Source organism: Cherax quadricarinatus, chromosome 47 (genome assembly GCF_038502225.1).
Source record: "Cherax quadricarinatus isolate ZL_2023a chromosome 47, ASM3850222v1, whole genome shotgun sequence".
Taxonomy (NCBI): domain Eukaryota; kingdom Metazoa; phylum Arthropoda; class Malacostraca; order Decapoda; family Parastacidae; genus Cherax; species Cherax quadricarinatus.
In genome coordinates this window covers 16,218,103-16,241,659 of record NC_091338.1, presented here as the reverse complement: position 1 = coordinate 16,241,659, position 23,557 = coordinate 16,218,103, and the positions used below count along the sequence as shown (strand labels likewise).

At 40.6% G+C, this 23,557-nt stretch overlaps 1 protein-coding gene across 3 annotated transcripts in view; it reads left to right on the top strand.

Moving 5' to 3' along the window:
- Nucleotides 1-22,517, top strand: part of LOC128696493 (beta-1,3-galactosyltransferase 2) — a 59,127-nt gene extending 36,610 nt beyond the window's left edge. For 2 of the 3 annotated variants that reach the window (XM_053787752.2, XM_053787751.2), the window contains exons 3-4: nt 2,774-2,956; nt 19,202-22,517. In XM_053787752.2, the coding sequence (XP_053643727.1) occupies nt 2,774-2,956; nt 19,202-19,517 (499 nt within the window). In that variant the 3' untranslated portion in view covers nt 19,518-22,517. Of the gene's footprint in view, nt 1-2,773; nt 2,957-14,409; nt 14,976-19,201 lie in introns of those variants that run through there. The other variant, XM_070094715.1, reaches the window with a different exon arrangement.
- Nucleotides 22,518-23,557: the final 1,040 nt, after the last annotated feature.

Below are 23,557 nucleotides of genomic sequence, written 5' to 3'. Positions count from 1 at the left end.
TTTTGGGGGGTAATAGAGGGGTGACAGAAAAAAAAGTTATGAATTCTGAAAATCAAGAAAACAATGCGGTACCCGGTATGAGGATTATTGTTAACTTTGTCTTAGTATATAAAGTTGTAAAGTAAACCTATTATAAGTAAGTAATAAAGTTAAACCAAATAACAATAAACATCAAAAACTAATATACAGTATTAGAAAAGAAGAAATATATAGCTAAGTGTGTGGAAACCCAAAAGTATTTTGACAAGTATGCTTCAGGACAAAAGTCACTCAGTAGCCCAGATCGACCTGTCCAGTACGCGTCACTCACTTCCTGAGGCTGCCTCTATTTCACACTGTCAGTTTATCTGTGAGCATCAGCCGAGGTAGACATAAGCTGGTATGTATGTGTACTGCCCTGTGCAGTATATAGTTAGTATTTACCCACTGTTACTGTGAATTTGTAGCTATTATTAATTTTATATATATAATGTATGTGTGGTTCTTACGTTTTCAATGGTTTTGCTAGGATTAGCAGAGTATGCGAGGCTGTATACGTTCACGTTTAGCCATATATATCAATAATAACAACATTTTGTGAAAGGAGTAACATGCTTTATGTGGCATGTTAAATTGGGTAACAAGCTGAAAAAGTTTGGGAACCACTGCCATAGAGCCTCTAAAGAAGGTGACACTAATGCCCAAAACAGTGCTGCACCAACAAAAGAGAAGAATCCTTCATTTCTATACAGTCTATTATATATTAACAAAGCACAAATAAGCCTATACATATAGGGAAAATAATTGATTTTGATGACGAGATAGGTGATTTTGCAGGATTGAAGGCAAGGAAATGTAAGATCAGATTCACTGAGATGTTACCTGTACTCAAGGTCAGATCGGAACTAGTGTTTCTCTGATATTGCAATGTTTTTCTTTATTTTTCAAGTTTGTTTTTGCATTGTTGAAGATGAATTAATGTAGGATCTGATGCCTGTGCTCAAAGTGGTATTTGAGTGTGTTTCCTCTATATTACTACGATTATTTATTTTATCATTAATAAAGTTGAGAAGTATTCTGTTCAGTTTATGGCCCTGAAACATTCTCATTACTAAACATTTGTCACTGGTCATGCAGTAGTGACAGAACTCAAGTTTATTCTTCCCATCCCCCTGCCCTTGAGTTTTATGGGGTGACACCAGAGATTCCACCGGGTGGAATCTCTGGGTGGATTGCTGCCCCGGTGACACCAGAGATTCCACCCCGGGTGACACCAACTCTAGCGACGCCGCTGTGAAGCATTACGTAGAATGAAAGGGGGTAAAGCACTTGGAACTGACGGGATCATGACATAAATGTAAATTGCAGGGGAGGATATAGTGTTGGAGTGGTTGGTATTTTTGTTTAAGAAATGTATGGAAGGGGGAAAGGTACCTAGGGATTGGCAGAGAGCATGTATAGTTCCTTTATATAAAGGGAAGGGGGACAAAAGAGATTGTAAAAATTATAGGGGAATAAGTGTACTGAGTATACCCGGAAAAGTGTACGGTAGGGTTATTATTGAAAATTAGAAGTAAGACAGAGTAGGATTGCAGATGAGCAAGAAGGCTTTAGTGGGTAGGGGATGTGTAGATCAAGTGTTTACATTGAAGCATATATGTTAACAGTATTTAGATAAAGGTAGGGAAGTTTTCATTGCATTTATGGATTTAGAAAAGGCATAAGATAGTGGATAGAGGAGCAATGTGGCAGATGTTGCAAGTATATAGAATAGGTAGTAAGTTACTAAATGCTGTAAAGAGGTTTTATGAGGATAGTGAGGCTCGAGTTAGGGTGCGTAGAAGAGAGGGAGTCTCAGGGAGATTACTTCCCAGTAAAAGTAGGTCTTAGACAGGGATGTGTAATGTCACCATGGTTGTTTAATATATTTATAGATGGAGTTGTAAAGAAGTAAATACTTGGGTGTTGGGGAGAGGGGCGGGATTAAATTATGGGGAATCAAATACAAAATGGGAGTTGACAGTTACTTTTTGTTGATGATACTGTGCTTATGGGAGATTCTAAAGAAAAGTTGCAAAAGTTAGTGGACGAGTTTGGGAGGGTGTGTAAAGGTAGAAAGTTGAAAGTGAACATATATGAGAGTAAGGTGATGAGGGTATCAAATGATTTAGATAAAGAAAAATTGGATATCACATTGGAGAGGAGGAATATGGAAGAAGTGAATGTTTTCAAATATTTGGGAGTTGATGTGTCAGAGGATGGGTTTATGAAGGATGAGGTTAACCATAGAACTGATGAGGGAAAAAAGGTGAGTGGTGCATTGAGGTATATGTGGAGACAAAAAACGTTATCAATGGAGGCAAAGAAGGGAATGGATGAAAGTATAGTGGTACAAGCACACTTGTATGGGTGTGAAGCTTGGGTTGTAAATGCTGCACTGAGGAGGCAGCTGGAGGCAGTGGAGATGTCCTGTCTAAGGGCAATGTGTGGTGTAAATATTATGTAGAGAATTTGAAGTGTGGAAATTAGGAGAAGGTGTGGAGTTAATAAAAATATTAGAGGACTGAGGAGGGGTTGTTGAGGTGGTTTGGTCATTTAGAGAGAATGAATCAAAGTAGAATGACATGGAGAGTGTATAAATCTGTAGGGAAAGGAAGGCGGGGTAAGGGTCGTCCTTGAAAAGGTTGGAGGGAGGGGTAAAAGAGGTTTTGTGGGCGAGGGGCTTGGACTTCCAGATGTATGTGTGTTTGTACGGTACGTAAACCAGAACTTACTGTTATAACCCTATTTTCAGATTTCTCAAAGAATATGACAAGACAACAAACGAGAGTAGGAACCAGTTCCTGTGCAGGAAGAGGCAGGTACCCATGCCGTGTCGCAGAGCTTGTCGCAACATCAAGTGGAGGGTGAGCTGGAGAGAGTATCCTCACAAGTATTACCCTGTGTATTGCATGGGCCCTGGCTACATCATGCCCAGGTAATTCACAAACTACTGAATTATTACATTGGATGCAAAGGTTAAACCTGAATGAGTCTTCCATTATTAAATTCATGAAGAGATAAATTTGTCAGTAACAAAGTATTGAAAAGCAAGGAGATGCTGTGTCCGAGTTATTGCAGTAACTTTTTTCAAGATGTTAATTGGAAAACAGATGCATAAGCATAATAAATCAATTTAGGAATATGGGGTAATTAGATCTGATCTTAATGAGAGGGTTTTTCCACTTTCTTGGATCATGAGTCTTTTAGCATTAAGGCACTCCTTTCTCCCTTCAATTATCATTATTATAATAAAAAAGAAGTGCTAAACTTTCTCCTTTCAAGAATAGTTTTATTACTGCAAGAAAAAAAAATCTGTAAGGGTCATACAGCATTGTGGGACATGCAAGGACAGAGGTTAGTGAACTGAGGGTTAGTAAGGGTGCAAAATTAATGTTAAAGTTGAAGCAGTAAGTTAGCTTCTATTAAACTGATGAAGAGTGAATTTGTTGTAAAGATCAGCAAAGAATTGGGAAGGGCATTGCAGATGTTGAAAGTGAGTTGTATGTGCACTTTGACATACAGGAAGATTATAATAAGGTGAACAGCCACTACATTATTTATTATAATGGGGACGTACTAAACCCATAAGGATGATACTCGTGCAAGAATAGCTCCATTTCCCTGATTTAAGAGCCTTTACCAGTATCAAGACACCTCCCATGAGGAAGCACCATGGTGCCATAACGGAGTAGTTGGAATCTGTCTTCATTAAACATCATGACTCACGAAATCGTAATGACACGATTCCAAACAAACCATATGGGTTCTATCCCCGCCTGTGGTATGGTTTATTTGCAATCGTGTCATTACGATTTCGTGAGTCATGCTGACGGCTTTGAGGGGACTTGAGCTAGAGTTCACCACGGCCAAGCTAGCTGGAGATTCGTCTGTAAAAACTTGCATTTGTGGTCACAGTGGTGCCTATGCTAACCTTCCTATGGTGTAGAAATATACCTAGTTGGACGAATCTTATTGTGGCTAGCTGGTCCAGTGGCTAACGCGACGGTCTGGAGTTTTGACTCTCTGATTGCGGGTTCTATCCCCGCCCGTGGTATGGTTTGAACATCATATCGTTCTCCATTGCCCATTGGAAAACTTGGTTTATATCTTCTTGGAGATTTCCCGTGTCCTCAGTGGATGATACTTTCATGTAGATCCTAGTATCGTCTGCAAAGAATGATACAGTACTATGGTTTACATCTCTGTTTATGTCTGTTATGAGAATGAGGAACAGGACAGAGGCGAGTACTGTGCCTTGTGGAACAAAGCTCTTCACTATGGCAGCTTCCGATTTCACTCTGTTTACCACTACTCTTTGTGTTCAGTTGGTTAGAAAGTTGAAGATCCATCTGCCTACTTTGCCAGTTACCTCTTTAGCACACATTTTGTGTGATATTACACCATGATCGAACTTGTCAAAGGCTTTTGCAAAACCTGTGTATACTACATCTGCATTTTGTTTGTTTTCTAGTGCATCTAAGACCATATCACAGTGGTCCAATAGTTGCGAGAGGAAGGAGCAACCTGCTCTGAAACCATGTTGTCCTGGATTGTACAGTTTTTGGGAGTCCAAGTGGTTTGCTATCCTGCTTATTAGAACCCTTTGAAAGATTTTTTATGATGTGGGACGTTAAAGCTATTGGTCTATAGTTCTTGGCTACTGCTTTGCTGCCACCTTTATGAAGTGGGGCTATATCCATTGTTTTTAGTGACTGTGGAATCTCGCCTGTGTCTATGCTCCTCCATAGCATACTTAGGGCCCATCAGTTACAGATAATGTAACTGTAATGAAGTAAAGTATGAATGGAAATATTGGAAAGCAGAACATCATTGCACATTGGAAATGCACCTTGCATCTTGATAAGGGTAGATTATTATTATTATAATAATAAAAAAGGAAGTGCTAAACTGCAAGGATTATACAGCACAGCAGGGCAGAGAAGGATGCAGGGGAAATGGGTGGTAAGAGGGAGAAGGATGATTATTAGGGTACGGAGTGCAGCGGGGTAGTGGATAGTGCAAGGGTAGAGGATTTAGATTTTTTTAGATTTTGCCACCGAAGTGGCTAGTTTATTGTGCACCCCATATCCATCCTGTGGACGGTAGCGCGAGAGCATATGGATACACAAAAGGCCTAGGAACTAGGCCCCAAAGGGTTAACAGGAATACATATGGATTTATATCTACATATCTATAGTTCACTTATCTGTTACAAGCAAATTTAGGAAATTTGCTTAGTATATCTGGTATCTTATTTTCATTAATAAGATATCTTGACATGTCACATAGGTTATTATACTGTCTGTCTCTGTATTCCTCAATAAGTGGACAATTAAGCACATAGTGTTCAAGAGAGTGACCATATGCCTGATCACATAATTTACATTTAGTTTGATCATCATCTGTGTGTTTCCCAAACTGCCAGAAGTACTTGTAACCAAGCCTAAGCCTGGCCACTACAACATCAGTCAGTCTGTTCACATTGCAAGTTGCTCCATAAACATACTTATCTAAGTTCATGTTATCATAGTGGGTTATAGATCTACTCAGGCTTCTAACTGCATTTCTATAACAATCATTTTCATTATTTACTTCTCTCCTAATATTATTCCTAATGCTAGACACAGTTATACCAAAGTTATATTCTACATTCTCCTTCTGAATACTCTTCTTGGCTAACATATCAACTTTATCATGAAGGAGTAATCCAGTGTGTGATGGGATCCATAGCAATTGTACATTAATTCCTTTGTCCCTAATTTTTGAGTATCTATACCTGGCTTCCCCAATGAGCATGTTGTTGGAGTCATTATATGAGCCAAGAGCCTTCAGTGATGACATAGAATCAGTAATGATGATAGAGTCAAGCTCAGTGTCATAGGTTAGCTTTAGCGCCATTAGGATTGCAAACAATTCAGTTTGCAGTGTAGATGCCCAGTTGTTAATTCTTATGCCTAACTCAACAAATTTATTATCGTTCTTAACTAGGGAGGTGGCAACAAGAGCAGATGCAGCCCTGCCAGAAGACTTCTGTTTAGATCCATCAGTGTATATAACTTGTGATAACTTGTTACTACCAGCTAGGTGAGAAATTTCTTCTTGAGCAGTTGCTCTAACAAGAGATTTAAGGAAGGGATTACTAGCAATGAGCTTCTTGGGAGGGACTTGTAGGTATGTGATATTAAATGAACACATCTTCCATGGAGGGGTGAAATGCTCTTGTTGCCTACAGTGATACAGTTCATGCAGGTTATAAAACTTAATGCAATTGCACGTTTTCACAATCCATTTAGATCTGTGTGTATTTACCTCTAGACACTTGGTAAGATTCACTGTGACAGTGTCTGGTTCGTTTCTCGACATTCTAATACCGAGTACAGTGTTAATTTCAACAATCCTATCACTGATACTAGAAATACCAAGCTCCTTCCTCATGTTAAGAACTTTTGTAGATCTGGGACAGCCAAGAATAATCCTGAGAGCTTCATTTTGCATTAACTCCAAGGGTCGGAGAGAACTTTCTCTACCTAATATCAACATGGGAGCAGCATAATCAATTAAGGACCTAACATAGGCTATGTACATCATTCTCACGATTCTCACATTAGCACCATAGTTGGGATTGTAGCCAGCAACAGCTTTGAGAGCATTTAGCCTAGCTTTACATTTCTTGTTTAGTTGTGGTATAGTGGATTTGTTAAAGGGTACATCTACACCAAGATATCTGTAAGTTTTAACGTAGCTAATGATTTCACCCTGCAAATAGATGGGTGGGGGATGTCGTTTGCTTGTTAATATCTTAGTTTTAGAGGAAGATATTATGAGGCCTAGTCGATTACAAATTGCTTGAACTTCATTAGGAATGGTATTCATCTTCTTATGCCCTGTTGTATGGATCATGATATCATCAGCATAGCTTATAGCTATATGTTTAGGTGAGGCAGGTAGAGCATTTAGGAGAGCATTAATCAGAATATTAAATAGCATGGGACTAAGAACTGGAAGCTTTCTACAACAGATGGGAACATAAAAAGTCTGGGTTGAATGGTACTGCCCTTGATACTGGCCATGTAGTCAGAAACTGTAAGGCTGGAGGTGATGTCCTGGTAGTCAGTAAATGTGGGGGCTGATAGTGCTGTCCTGGGAGACAGTAATGGTGAAGCTGGAGGTGCTGTCCTGGGAGACAGTAATGGTGAAGCTGGAGGTGCTGTCCTGGGAGACAGTAATGGTGAAGCTGGAGGTGCTGTCCTGGGAGACAGTAATGGTGAAGCTGGAGGTGCTGTCCTGGGAGACAGTAATGGTGAAGCTGGAGGTGCTGTCCTGGGAGACAGTAATGGTGAAGCTGGAGGTGCTGTCCTGGGAGACAGTAATGGTGAAGCTGGAGGTGCTGTCCTGGGAGACAGTAATGGTGAAGCTGGAGGTGCTGTCCTGGGAGACAGTAATGGTGAAGCTGGAGGTGCTGTCCTGGGAGACAGTAATGGTGAAGCTGGAGGTGCTGTCCTGGGAGACAGTAATGGTGAAGCTGGAGGTGCTGTCCTGGGAGACAGTAATGGTGAAGCTGGAGGTGCTGTCCTGGGAGACAGTAATGGTGAAGCTGGAGGTGCTGTCCTGGGAGACAGTAATGGTGAAGCTGGAGGTGCTGTCCTGGGACAGTAATGGTGAAGCTGGAGGTGCTGTCCTGGGAGACAGTAATGGTGAAGCTGGAGGTGCTGTCCTGGGAGACAGTAATGGTGAAGCTGGAGATTTTGTCCAGGTAGTCGGGAATTATACGCAGGAAGGAATACATATAAATGACCTCATAGGGGACAGGAGCCGTAGTGGGAAAACAAGTGTAGTCAAAGATAAGATAAAACCAATATTGCAAACTAGAAATACCACAGGAAATAGCAAACAAGAGGACTCTGCTAGCAATAGTGAGGATATATTACCAAAAACAACTGGTGGGAGCTCCATTGTTGGTGCTAGGGAGGATAGGAATAAGACAGGTAAACATGCACAAACAGGGAATACAGTCACAGAAACCCAAGGCAAATGGAAACCAAGCCTGTGCACATACTATGCACTTGGTATCTGCAGACATGGGAAATCTGGAAAAACAGACGGGACGTGCAACTATGACCACCCTAGAAAATGCCGTGCCCATATGTCAACAGGAAAATGCAAACTCCCTTCCTGTAAGCTTTTTCACCCCGAAATGTGTACCTCTTCAGTACAGGAAAGACTGTGCTATAACTTATATTGCCAGGCACACCATCTAAAGGGGACAAAAAGATACAAAACATCCAGGCCATGGGAAAACCTGGGTAGCCACAGCCACTCAAGAGGGAGAGGTTTTTTAGTGCCAGGAAGGAAAAAAAACTGGCAGGAAATGGCAGAAATCGTACACCAAATCCAGTCATTCCTGGAGTGGAACCACAGTCGATGGCCTCCACTCCAAACCAACGTATACAGATACTAATGCCGGAAAAAAAATCCCCCCCAGTACCAACAATACCACCAGTCCGATGACATTCTTCTTTGCAAATATACAGGGTCTAAAGCCAGCAACAAACAACAAAATACCTTTCATCCGTGGACTGCTTGCAGAGGCAAAGGCAATGTTCGCGGCTTTCACTGAGACCCACATAAAGGATCACTTGGACAACGAAATATGGATCCCAGGTTACAACCTATACAGATGTGACAGAGTGAACAGGCAAAAGGGGGGGGGGGGTTGGCCTGTACATTGCAGAGTCACTTGTTTGTACAGAACTGCTTAATGCCTCAAATGATGTAGTGGAAGTTTTAGCAGTAAAGGTCGAGAACCAAAACCTAGTCATTGTGGTAGTCTACAAGCCTCCGGATGCAACATCCCAGCAATTCCAGGAACAGCTGTTAAAAATTGACCACTGTCTGGAAAATCTTCCAGCTCCTGCACCAAACATCATGCTCCTGGGGGATTTCAACTTAAGGCACCTAAAATGGAGGAATATAGCAAATAATATTGTTGCAGTAATAACACCAGGAGGCAACTCTGATGAAAACTCACACTCACACGAGCTTTTAAATCTCTGTACAAAATTCAATTTAAACCAGCAAATAATAGAGCCTACTAGACTGGAGAATACACTAGACCTCATCTTCACTAACAATGATGATCTGATAAGAAATGTCACCATATCAAAAACAATATACTCAGATCACAACATAATTGAGGTTCAGACATGTATGCGTGGAGCCCCAGACCGACATAATGAGATTAGTCATGAGGGAGCATTCACCAAATTCAACTTCAATAACAGAAACATAAAGTGGGACCAAGTAAACCAAGTCCTAACCGATATAAGCTGGGAAGATATACTAAGCAACACAGACCCCAACTTATGCCTAGAACAGATTAACTTGGTGGCACTCGATGTATGCACAAGGCTTATTCCTCTAAGAAAAAGGAGGAGTAGATGTAAAATAGAAAGAGACAGGCGCTCCCTTTACAGGCGACGGAAAAGAATAACAGAGCGGCTAAAAGAGGTCAATATATCTGAAATGCGTAGGGAGACACTGGTCAGAGAAATAGCAAGCATCGAACTTAAGCTAAAGGAATCTTAAAGGAGTCAGGAATCGCGGGAAGAACTAAAAGCCATAAATGAAATCGAAAGAAACCCAAAGTATTTCTTCTCCTATGCCAAATCAAAGTCGAGAACAACGTCCAGTATTGGGCCCCTACTTAAACAAGATGGGTCCTACACAGATGACAGCAAGGAAATGAGCTACTCAAGTCCCAATATGACTCAGTTTTTAGCAAGCCGCTAACCAGACTGAGAGTCGAAGATCAAAATGAATTTTTTATGAGAGAGCCACAGAATTTGGTTAACACAAGCCTATCTGATGTTATCCTGACGCCAAATGACTTCGAACAGGCGATAAATGACATGCCCATGCACTCTGCCCCAGGGCCAGACTCGTGGAACTCCGTGTTCATCAAGAACTGCAAGAAGCCCCTATCACGAGCCTTTTCCATCCTATGGAGAGGGAGCATGGACACAGGGGTCGTCCCACAGTTACTAAAAACAACAGACATAGCCCCACTCCACAAAGGGGACAATAAAGCAACAGCAAAGAACTACAGACCGATAGCACTAACATCCCATATCATAAAAATCTTTGAAAGGGTCCTAAGAAGCAGGATCACCACCCATCTAGAAACCCATCAGTTGCACAACCCAGGCAGCTACGGTGAAAACCTCTGTTCCACAAGGCACAGTACTCGCTCCCATCTTGTTCCTCATCCTCATATCCGACATAGACAAGGATGTCAGCCACACCACCGTGTCTTCCTTTGCAGGTGACACCCGAATCTGCATGACAGTGTCTTCCATTGCAGACACTGCAAGGCTCCAGGCGGACATCAACCAAATCTTTCAGTGGGCTGCAGAAAACAATATGAAGTTCAACGATGAGAAATTTCAATTACTCAGATATGGTAAACACGAGGAAATTAAATCTTCATCAGAGTACAAAACAAATTCTGGCCACAAAATAGAGCGAAACACCAACGTCAAAGACCTGGGAGTGATCATGTCGGAGGATCTCACCTTCAAGGACCATAACATTGTATCAATCGCATTTGCTAGAAAAATGACAGGATGGATAATGAGAACCTTCAAAACTAGGGAGGCCAAGCCCATGATGACACTCTTCAGGTCACTTGTTCTATCTAGGCTGGAATATTGCTGCACACTAACAGCACCTTTCAAGGCAGGTGAAATTGCTGACCTAGAAAATGTACAGAGAACCTTCACGGCGTGCATAACGGAGATAAAACACCTCAATTACTGGGAGCGCTTGAGGTTCCTAAACCTGTATTCCCTGGAACGCAGGCGGGAGAGATACATGATTATATACACCTGGAAAATCCTAGAGGGACTAGTACCGAATTTGCACATGAAAATCACTCACTACGAAAGCAAAAGACTTGGCAGACGATGCAACATCCCCCCAATGAAAAGCAGGGGTGTCACTAGCACGTTAAGAGACCATACAATAAGTGTCAGGGGCCCCGAGACTGTTCAACTGCCTCCCAGCATACATAAGGAGGATTACCAACAGACCCCTGGCAGTCTTCAAGCTGGCACTGGACAAGCACCTAAAGTCGATTCCTGACCAGCCGGGCTGTGGCTTGTATGTTGGTTTGCGTGCAGCCAGCAGTAACAGCCTGGTTGATCAGGCTCTGATCCACCAGGAGGCCTGGTCACAGACCGGGTCGCGGGGGCGTTGACTCTCTCCAGGTAAACTCCAGGTAATAGTGGCTAGGTGCTAAGGTAATCAAGAGGCTTGGCATTAATAAATGCATGTGTGACAGTGCTTGATAGTGATGGAAGTAACATACATGGTTGATCAGCTTATAGGAGGTTGTAATAAGTTAGCCAAAGTACCCTGAAAGAAAATGTATAATAATTTTGGGATGTCTGCCTAGCATTAGGAATAATAGGAGTAAATAATGAAACAATGTTATAGGAACGCAATTAGAAGCCCGAGTATATTTATCACTTACTATAACGTAAAAATAGATACTTAAGTACATTTACGGAACAGCTTGCAATGTGAACAGACAGACTGATGTTGTAGTAGCCAGGTTTAGGTTTGCAAGTATTTCTGGCGGTTTGGCAGACACACACACATGATAATCAAACTAAGTGCAAAGTATGTGGTCAGCCATATGGTCACTGTCTTGAACAATATGTGCTTAATTGTCCACTTACTGAGGAATATATAAACAGTATAATAACCTGTGTGATATGTCAAGATATCTTATTAATGAAAATAAGATACTAAACATATTAAGCAAATATCCTAAATTTGTTTGCAATAGATAATTCTAATGTAGATACAAATCCAGGTTTACTCCTGTTAACCCTTTTTGGGCCTAGTTCCTAGGCCTTTTGTATGTACAGTGGACCCCTGCCTTACGAACACATTGCCTTACGTTAAATCCGCCATACGAAGCATTTGAACGCAAAAATTTTGCCTCGCCTCACGATAAAAAACTCGCCTTACGTGATTCGTCGGGACGCGTCCCACGTGTGGCCTCAGTGCCAGTGTTGACAAGCCAGCCAGTGCGGTCGCATCTATGCATACATTCGGTACATTTCACATTATCCCAGTGTTTTTAGTGCTTGTAACTGCAAAATAAGTCACCATGGACCCCAAGAAAGCTTCTAATGCCATCCCTGTGGTAAAGAGGGTGAGAATTAGTGTGGAATTTAAAAAAAGAGATTAAGGAAATGTGTGCAAAGTGGGTTGAACTGCAAACCTTTACGGATGAAAATCACCCTGACACAACTACTGCAAGCTGTGTTGGCAACCTGTACAATGACAATGTCATGGCCCATTTTAGGAAAGTCTTAAAGGAACGGGAGGTACAGAGCTCTGTGGACAGATTTGTTGTGCGACAGAGGTCCAGTGACTCTCAAGCTGGTCCTAGTGGCAAAAGAAGGGAAGTAACCCCGGAAAAGGACTTGCTGCCTCAAGTCCTAATGGAAGGGAATTCCCCTTCTAAACAATAACTTTCCACACTCTCCCCTCCTCCCATCCCATCAATCATCACCAGATCTTCAATAAAGGTAAGTGTCATGTATTCTATTCTTAGTAGAGTAGTAATTGTGCATGTCTTCTTCAGTTTGTGTGTATTAAAATAAATATTTCATGTGGTAAATTTTTTTTTTTCATACTTTGGGGTGTCAGGAATGGATTAATTTGATTTCCATTATTTCTTATGGGGAAAATTAATTCGGCTAACGATAATTTCGGCTTACGATGAGTTCTCAGGAACGGATTAATATCGTAAGGCAGGGGTCCGCTGTACATGCTCTTGCACTACCATCTACAGGATGGGTATAGGGTGCACAATAAACTAGCCGCTTTGGTAGCAGAATATAAATCTAGGAGGTTGTGAATCAAGAGAGGCAAGACTCAAAAGTATGAGATATGCAGGCGGATGAATTATGCAGTATAACTGGGAGGAAAAGTGTTATACAGCACATAGGGAATAGGAGGAAATCAGATTCAAGCCAAAGGGATAGGAACTTTCTTGGATCATGAGCCCCTTCCTGGCATCAACTCGCCTCCCTTGAAGGGTATTTATGCTTATAAATTATGCCTGTACACCTGGGCCTTAGGTTACTATTGACTGACTTACTATTTTCAAGTGTTATTATTCATTATTTTTATATTATTAACATACTGGCCAAATTGTAAGCCATGGGTTCGAAGCCTGTCTGTTCCATGAGCTGTTTACAGTCGTTTTACGATGCTTCGGGAAGTCATATATATTACACCCTTTCCTCACTTAGCGACGTACTCGTTTACCGATGACTCGGACTTACGATGGGTTCTCTGACTAGTATGCATACCTAAATAATGTATATTAGAGCTGATTTCCTCTACAGTGGACCCCCACTTAACGATCACCTCCAAATGCGACCAATTATGTAAGTGTATTTATGTAAGTGCGTTTGTACGTGTATGTTTGGGGGTCTGAAATGGACTAATCTACTTCACAATATTCCTTATGGGAAAAAATTCGGTCAGTACTGGCACCTGAACATACTACTGGAATGAAAAAAGTTCGTTAACCGGGGGTCCACTGTATTATGTTTATTACAATATAGAGTACACACTGTATAAACATTTAAAAATATACCAGAAATGTTATAAATGGTGCAGAGGTGACATTAAAACAATATCAAAGATGGTTGACACAAACCCACTACCATAACAGTATGCTCCTTGTTTAGCGACAAATTTGTTTACTGATGTGGTCTTACGAATGGAACTCCATTGTTAAGTGAGGAGAGGCTGTATTATACACCAAGAAGTTGTAGTCTTAGAGCTAATCTGAGTCTTACATACTTCAACAAGAACTATAAATAGACTCGAGGACATTCAAAAACTGACTGAAAAACATAACATGGGTTTCAACTTCGTACCAGTTAATATACGTATAAAAAAAAGTGCTAAACTTGCATGTTTTTAAAGGTGAATGTGCGGATGAAGTGTAGGTCCATAAACCAACCTTAAGACTGTGCTGGTATTGGGGTGAATGTGATGCTCAAGAAAATGTCATGAGTGATGACAACTGTGACTTCTGGTAGCAAATTAACAACACTTCAGCACTCAATACTGAATGGAGGGAAAAAAAAGGAGAGCAGGAGAGAACATTCTGTGGCTTATTTGACAGTGTGCTGAAGCCAGTAGCTAATGCTGAATGAGGTAGTTGGATTGTTAGTGTGTTCAGAGTGGCAGGTGAAGGCATACATGTTTTAACTCATCTAGCCATCTGTCTACCATCCTCCCAGCTCTTATGTAGTTACAAAACACTTCAGTCTTAGATTTTAGTCATTTTTTTTGCAGATATCTTACCACCAGTTTGTCTTGGGCAACCTACAAGGCTGCTGCTACACACATGGTAAACTCTCAACTCTAACCCCCCCACATGACAAGCAATTTTTTTTTATTAACATATTGGCCATTTCCCACCAAGGCAGGGTGGCCTGAAAAGGAAAAACTTTCATCATCACTCCATCACTGTTTTCCCAGAGGCATGCTTGCACTACAGTTATAAAACTACAACATTAACACCCCTCCTTTAGAGTGCCGGCACTGTACTTTCCACCTCCAGGAATCAAGTCTGGGCTGCTGGTTTCCCTGAATCCCTTCATAAATGTTGCCTTGCTTACACTCCAACAGCACGTCAAGTCCTAAAAACCATTTGTCTCCATTCGTTCCTATCTAACGCTCGCACACGCTTGCTGGAAGTCCAAGCCCCTCGCACAGAAAACCTCCTTTACCCCCACCTCCATCCTTTCCTAGGCCAACCCCTACCCTGCCTTCCCTCCACTACAGATTTATACACTCTCGAAGTCATTCTATTTCGTTCCATCCTCTCTACATGTCCAAACCATCTCAGTAACTTCTCCTCAGCCCTCTGGATAATAGTGCTAGTAATCCTACATCTCCTAATCTCCAAATTACGGATTCTCTGCATTATATTCACACCACACATTGCCCTCAGACATGACATCTCCACTGCCTCCAGCCTTTTCCTTTTTGCAACATTCACAACCCATACCTCACACCCATACAAGAGCATTAGTATAACTATACTCTCATACATTCCCCTCTTTGCTTTCATGGATAAAGTTCTTGGTCTCCACAGACTCCTTAGTGCACCACTCACCTTTTTTTCCTCGTTAATTCTATGATTCACCTCATCCTTCATAGACCCATCTACTGATACATCCACTCCCAAATATCTGAACACATTCACCTCCTCCATACTTTCTCCAATCTGATATCCAGTCTTCCATTACCTAATTTTTTTTATCCTCATCACCTTACCTATATTCACTTTTAATTTCCTTCTTTTACATACTCTACCAAACTCATCAACCAACCTCTGCAACTTCTCTTCAGAATCCCCCAAAAGCACAGTGTCAGCAGCAAAGAGCAACTGTGACAACTCCCACTTTGTGTTAGATTCTTTGTCTTTTAACCCCACATCTCTTGCCAACACCTGAGCATTCACTTCTCTTACAACTCCATTTATAAATACTGTATACTATTGAACAACCATGGTGACATCACACATCCCTGTCTAAGGCCTACTTTTACTGGGAAATAGGCCTTAGACAGGGATGTGTGATGTCACCATGGTTGTTCAATATATTTATAGATCGAGTTGTAAGAGAAGTGAATGCTCGGGTGTTGGCAAGAGGTGTGGGGTTAAGCAATAATAATAATAATAATAGTAATAATAATTATCTGAGCACCTTTGCAAAGAGTGATTGTGTGTGAATGATGGTGAATTTTTTTTTTTCTGGGGGGTCACCCTGTCTCGGTGAGAGATGCCCAACGTGTTGAAAAGAAAAAAAAAATTGTTGCACATACATGTGCGTACACTACATTATTTGTTGCAGAATGATCTTTCATAAATAAAACTGAAATGAAAATCAGATGCTTCTGTTTGTCCTGGACCATTATCGAGTCACACAACACTACAATCTTTGAGAGATTATTATTACAGTGGAACCTCGGCTTATGAACTTAATCCGTTCCGTGACCTTGTTCGTATCCTGATTTATTCATTTTTTATATTTTATTATCACAGTGGCCGATTCCCACCAAGGCAGGGTGGCCCGAAAAAGAAAAACTTTCACCATCATTCACTCCATCACTGTCTTGCCAGAAGGGTGCTTTACACTACGGTTTTTAAACTGCAACATTAACACCCCTCCTTCAGAGTGCAGGCACTGTACTTCCCATCTCCAGGACTCAAGTCCGGCCTGCTGGTTTCCCTGAACCCCTTCATAAATGTTACTTTGCTCACACTCCAACAGCACGTCAGGTATTAAAAACCATTTGTCTCCATTCACTCCTATTAAACACGCTCACGCATGCCTGCTGGAAGTCCAAGCCCCTCGCACACAAAACCTCCTTTACCCCCTCCCTCCAACCTTTCCTAGGCCGACCCCTACCCCACCTTCCTTCCACTACAGACCGATACACTCTTGAAGTCATTCTGTTTCGCTCCATTCTCTCTACATGTCCGAACCACCTCAACAACCCTTCCTCAGCCCTCTAGACAACAGTTTTGGTAATCCCGCACCTCCTCCTAACTTCCAAACTACGAATTCTCTGCATTATATTCACACCACACATTGCCCTCAGACATGACATCTCCACTGCCTCCAGCCTTCTCGCTGCAACATTCATCACCCATGCTTCACACCCATATAAGAGCGTTAGTAAAACTATACTCTCATACATTCCCCTCTTTGCCTCCAAGGACGAAGTTCTTTGTCTCCACAGACTCCTAAGTGCACTACTCACCCTTTTCCCCTCATCAATTCTATGATTCACCTCATCTTTCATAGACCCATCCGCTGACACATCCACTCCCAAATATCTAAATACATTCACCTCCTCCATACTCTCTCCCTCCAATCTGATATCCAATCTTTCATCACCTAATCTTTTTGTTATCCTCATAACCTTACTCTTTCCTGTATTCACTTTTAATTTTCTTCTTTTGCACACCCTACCAAATTCATCCACCAATCTCTGCAACTTCTCTTCAGAATCTCCCAAGAGCACAGTGTCATCAGCAAAGAGCAACTGTGACAACTCCCACTTTGTGTGATTCTTTATCTTTTAACTCCACGCCTCTTGTCAAGACCCTCGCATTTACTTCTCTTACAACCCCATCTATAAATATATTAAACAACCACGGTGACATCACACATCCTTGTCTAAGGCCTACTTTTACTGGGAAATAATTTCCCTCTTTCCTACATACTCTAACTTGAGCCTCACTATCCTTGTAAAAACTCTTCACTGCTTTCAGTAACCTACCTCCTACACCATACACCTGCAACATCTGCCACATTGCCCCCCTATCCACCCTGTCATACGCCTTTTCCAAATCCATGAATGCCACAAAGACCTCTTTAGCCTTATCTAAATACTGTTCACTTATATGTTTCACTGTAAACACCTGGTCCACACACCCCCTACCTTTCCTAAAGCCTCCTTGTTCATCTGCTATCCTATTCTCCGTCTTACTCTTAATTCTTTCAATAATAACTCTACCATACACTTTACCAGGTATACTCAACAGACTTATCCCCCTATAACTTTTGCACTCTCTTTTGTCCCCTCTGCCTTTATACAAAGGAACTATGCATGCTCTCTGCCAATCCCTAGGTACCTTACCCTCTTCCATACATTTATTAAATAATTGCACCAGCCACTCCAAAACTATATCCCCACCTGCTTTTAACATTTCTGTCTTTATCCCATCAATCCCGGCTGCCTTACCCCCTTTCATTTTACCTACTGCTTCACGAACTTCCCCCACACTCACAACTGGCTCTTCCTCACTCCTACAAGATGTTATTCCTCCTTGCCCTATACACGATTTATTCATATGCCGAGTCAATTTTCCTCATTTAAATTAATTGAAATGCCATCAATTTGTTTCGGCGAAATTCCTGATCTCCGGAGGCATGACAAAATAAAGCTAATATCAACTCTATGGCTTATTTATCTATCGCAATTCATCTAATGTGACATAAACAATATAAATAATATAGAAACCTGATGTACACTCTAGAATGAATAAAATGTCATTACGTATGTGGCTAGTGGACGACAACGGAGGAGAGTGGTGGCTCCCGCTATGAAAACGTCTCCCCTTCAGAGGTGTTATTATAAGAGAAAATGGAGTTTGTGAGGCTAACTGCATTAGATCACTACTTTCATAAGGAAAACAATGTAGAAATAAACTGGTATATGTACCTTGGAGAAAAAATGCGGGCAAAGGTTGACGGCACTTTATAGACTCCTCCTGCTTTAATATTGTACATATCATAGATTTGCTACACTGGTACTCCCTGGCCAAGTCCTTAACCCTTGCACCTAGTGCATTTATCTATGATTTCCTGCTTTAATTCCATGGAAATCATCCACTTTTTCTTCTCAGCACTGTCCTTTGGACTTGCTTTCTTAGGATCCATGGTTAGAAAAAATAAATTTGGCAGAATAACTGCATGAAATGTAAGGAAAACACAAGAATTCCTTCCACCGCGAGGTAAACTCCGTCAACGTTGTTTCAGTACTCAGTCTGCCATCTTGTCATGGCGCTCTCAAACTCACTTATTATAGTATACTACTATAATTATTATATTATACGTATGACATTATTATTAAATTATACTTAGTATTATAATAATTATTATTATTATTAATTTAGGAAACTGGAGCACAGATCCAATTCCCTAGATTGAGCCCCTCACCAAGGAAGCTTCTTTGAGGGGGAAGTCTGCATCCTGAAATTTCATTCATATCCAGAAGCAAATATCGACCAAATAACTCTTTGTATCCTGAAAAATTCGCATGGTGGGGCATTCGTAAGCCGAGGTTCTACCGTACATTTATGGGGAGAGGGGAGTTCTAAACCTGCAGGGGTAATGCAGTTCCTGGGAGATGCAAGGCATTCAGGTTTGATTCAAGGAATTGAAGCAATGCTCCAATTCCTTAGATCAAGAGCCCCTCAACATAAGAAATCTCCAATGAAGGGTTTGTAGGCTTGAAATTATAACTTTTTCACATAAAAATAAGATATTATTGTTGCTTTGTCTTGCAGGAGACTGATAGCACCACTGTACCATGCAGCCAACAAGACCCACCCCTTCCGTATGGAGGATGTTTACTACACTGGCATTATCCCTCAAAAACTTAAATGGCAAAACACAATAAACAATATAGCCAATCGTTTTCCATGGCGCCCGAGAGTTTGGAAAAATTCATTTATTTACAGTGATCTCATGATATTAGAACTAGACCAAGGATTGGGGCCAGAGGCATCCAACCTAGTGTGGACCAAGATTCTAAGAATGAGGGAATTATCTTTTGCAGATAATGAAACCATGAGAATAAGAAATAGAAAACTTTATTATTAAATTATTAAGGGAGCCCATGTATGCATAAATATATACAGTACAGAAGCTACCCTACTTATGAACACTTGAGCTACGAACATTCAGACATACAAACAGACTGCCATGTTAGTTAAAGAAGTTTTTTATTACAGCATTTATTAAAATATGCTTTAGTATTAAGAACCATACATTACTGATACTGTACAGTACTGTCTAAGTTTTCAATGAACAACGGCAGAGAGAGGGAACAATAATAATGATGATAATATTAAAACAGTAATAATAATTGTAACAATAGAAAAATGGCAAAATAATGACTTGCAGACAATTCATGATACGAATAGTCTTCTGGAACGTAACTTGTTCGTAAGTTGGGGGCGTCTGTATTTTGAGTCTCCCCACCTTGGAGGGGAAGGAAATACATTCACTATAACACATTAGTATAGCTGTCCTGCCAGAAATTTACACAAGACATTAAAACTCAAATGGCCCTCTGAAATGCAACATCCACACCTACTAGAACAAAAGCCAACCAGTGAAAAACTACTCTGTGAAAGTGCAAAATAGGACATAATCCACTCGGTCCTGGAAGAGCATCCTCTATTCAACCACCTAATCAAGGATAGGTTAGGTTTGATTTGATTAGGTTAGGTAAAGCTAGCTTAGTGTATATAAATATGCCTTAGATGGACTTTTATTTCTTCTTGTCTTAGGTGGGCTTTTTGGGAATTTTTTGAATGCCTGTGTGTCAGTGTTCTCCATAGGGCCATCAAAAGGAGGCTTGTAACTGTTATCTCATCTCTGCCAGGGAAAGATGGGTACAACAGCTTTCTCACCATGCTAGAGTGCCATATGCTAGGTCACCTGCCTTGAGTTTACAAATATAACAGTGACTCACATATCGAGTGATTAACATTCCTCTGCCAACCATTTGGCAATGTTGCCCCAGAGCATCATTGGCACTTAAGGGGCTGTTTTTTTTGAAGGCCAGGAGCCAGCTTTTTAGGTAAAGAACCAGAAAGAACTGACATGGTGGTTTGTCTTCCATCAGTGCCAGATTAGATCAATATTGCTCTGAATGTGCCAGTGAGAGAAGACATGCTGATGTCTCTCTGATAAATGAGATTAGGTACCAAGACTCGTTTGTGTTATCAATGGGCTTCCTGCACTAAAGCCAGAATCTACACTCTTCAGAAACAAGACTTCATTTTGAGAACTTTCTCAGTTAAAGTGGTGAATGTCAATGTAATGACTTAATGACATTCAAGTACTGTGAAAGCTCACTGTTAAGCAGAGTGCTTGATGTCACCAAGTCCAAGACACCCAATCCCCAGTTAGACAGAGAAAGACCTTGGGGGCACACAAATCCACATCTTTTTCCCAACTTGTTTGTCATGTAGATTGCAATCCATACTCTTGTACAAGGTATGCAGGGATTTAACTGAAGTACAGCAGTGTTGGGAATATGACTAGTGGAAGTCAATTCCAGAGCTTGTCAAGTGTCATATTAAAGCAATGTGTAAGTTTCATTCTGCTTAGCCATTAACCAGGAACCAGGTGTCAATAAGGACATGAAACTGGTAATTTACACCTGGGTGTTTTTTCACAGCCACTCGTAGAGGAGGTATTGACTAAATATTTGGTAGAGCTCATGAAAGGCTGGCAGGCTCTAGGTGACTAAGCTGACACTAATTAACAGAGTCGATTGAGTATACACACACACACACACACAAAGTAGAGTAGGGCCCCACTTATACGCCAGGTTTGGTTCCAGGCTACTGCCGTAAAGTGAAACACCTTTTTTTCCCACTTATAAATGCATATAAATGCATGTACTAGATAACAAGTTTACACTGACATATATTAAGTTAGTAAGTTTATTCAGGTATACACAAATAGTTACACAGATTATCATACATAGCAGCATATGTGTAAAGTACCTAGGAAAAAAGCCAGTGGCTTATTTCCATTGGGGTTAGCAATAGAACTAGGCATTAAAAATCAATAAAGTAAAATACATGTACACATATAGTACACTCATTACTTACCTTAAAATATTTGTAGTCTTAATCTAGGGTGAGATGAGTAGTATTTATTGTAAAAAAATCAAGTGTGGTATGTATGGTAGCCAGCCAGGCTACCATACCAGGCCAACCCACCCACACATAATATTCTATAACATTTAAGCATCCCAGAGCGATAAAATGCATATACAATTCACTCATTACTTAAAATATTTGTAGTCCTAATGTAGGGTCAGAGGTGAGTAAATGTGATAAAACGAATAAATGAGACACAGAAGAGAATGAGTACATGAGAGAGGACACTCATGGAGTTATGTAAACAAATCAGTCATACGCAAGTTTTGTTAATAAACCAGGCGAACATGTCTGGTTTGTGTACAAGTTACATTGTATACAAGTTGTCTCTATATTGATACAGTAGAATAAATAAAGAACACTCCCATTCTCGTGTAACACCATTTTTAGAAGAAATGACACTCTGACTGAAGGCATACGAAAGGAATAATTTTCTACATACATACTTTCGCTTATGTTGGACTAGAGAAAACGTTATTCTTGCTGTCACTTGTACAAGTTGTCTGGCTACCACATCTCATATCTGTTTATTTATTCTACTGTGGGTTGTATTTATCTTCTTTATATGTTATGTATAATGTTTATTATATAATTTTGAAAAAATATCATAGATGGATTAATGAAGATGTGTATATTAACGTAATATACGACATTTAATGAGACTTGGTGATTATTATTGCACATTATCATCATTACTAATAAGGCATCTTGAGACATAAGACACTCTTACTGATTTTAATGTGTACCTGCATGCCAGCACAGTGTGTAAGTACAGGTATACATAAGTATAATTATCAGAGTATATATAAAATATGAAATAGACAGCAACCACCCAGGGAAGTACTACCGTCCTGCCAGATGACTGTGAAACAGAAACCTGTAACTGTTTTGCATGATGGTAGGATTGCTGGTTTCTTTTTCTGTTTCATAAACACGCTAGATAACAGGGATATCTTGCTACTCCTACTTACACTTTGGTCACACTTCACAGACACGCACATGCATATATATATATACATACATCTAGGTTTTTCTCCTTTTCCTAAATAGCTCTTGTTCTTCTTTATTTCTTCTATTGTCCATGGGGAAGTGGAAAAGAATCTTTCCTCTGTAAGCCATGCGTGTCGTATGAGGCGACTAAAATGCCAGGAGCAATGGGCTAGTAACCCCTTCTCCTGTAGACATTTACTAAAAAAGAGAAGAAGAAAAACTTTATAAAACTGGGATGCTTGAATGTGCATGGATGTAGTGTGGATGACAAGAAACAGATGATTGCTGATGTTATGAATGAAAAGAAGTTGGATGTCCTGGCCCTAAGCGAAACAAAGCTGAAGGGGGTAGGGGAGTTTCGGTGGGGGGAAATAAATGGAATTAAATCTGGAGTATCTGAGAGAGTTAGAGCAAAGGAAGGGGTAGCAGTAATGTTGAAGGATCAGTTATGGAAGGAGAAAAGAGAATATGAATGTGTAAATTCAAGAATTATGTGGATTAAAGTAAAGGTTGGATGTGAAAAGTGGGTCATAATAAGCGTGTATGCACCTGGAGAAGAGAGGAATGTAGAGGAGAGAGAGAGAGAGAGAGAGATTTTGGGAGATGTTAAGTGAATGTATAGGAGCCTTTGAACCAAGTGAGAGAGTAATTGTGGTAGGGGATCTGAATGCTAAAGTAGGAGAAACTTTTAGAGAGGGTGTAATAGGTAAGTTTGGGGTGCCAGGTGTAAATGATAATGGGAGCCCTTTGATTGAACTTTGTATAGAAAGGGGTTTAGTTATAGGTAATACATAATTTAAGAAAAAGAGGATAAATAAGTATACAAGATATGAGGTAGGGCAAAATGACAGTAGTTTGTTGGATTATGTATTGGTAGATAAAAGACTGTTGAGTAGACTTCAGGATGTACATGTTTGTAGAGGGGCCACAGATATATCAGATCACTTTCTAGTTGTAGCTACACTGAGAGTA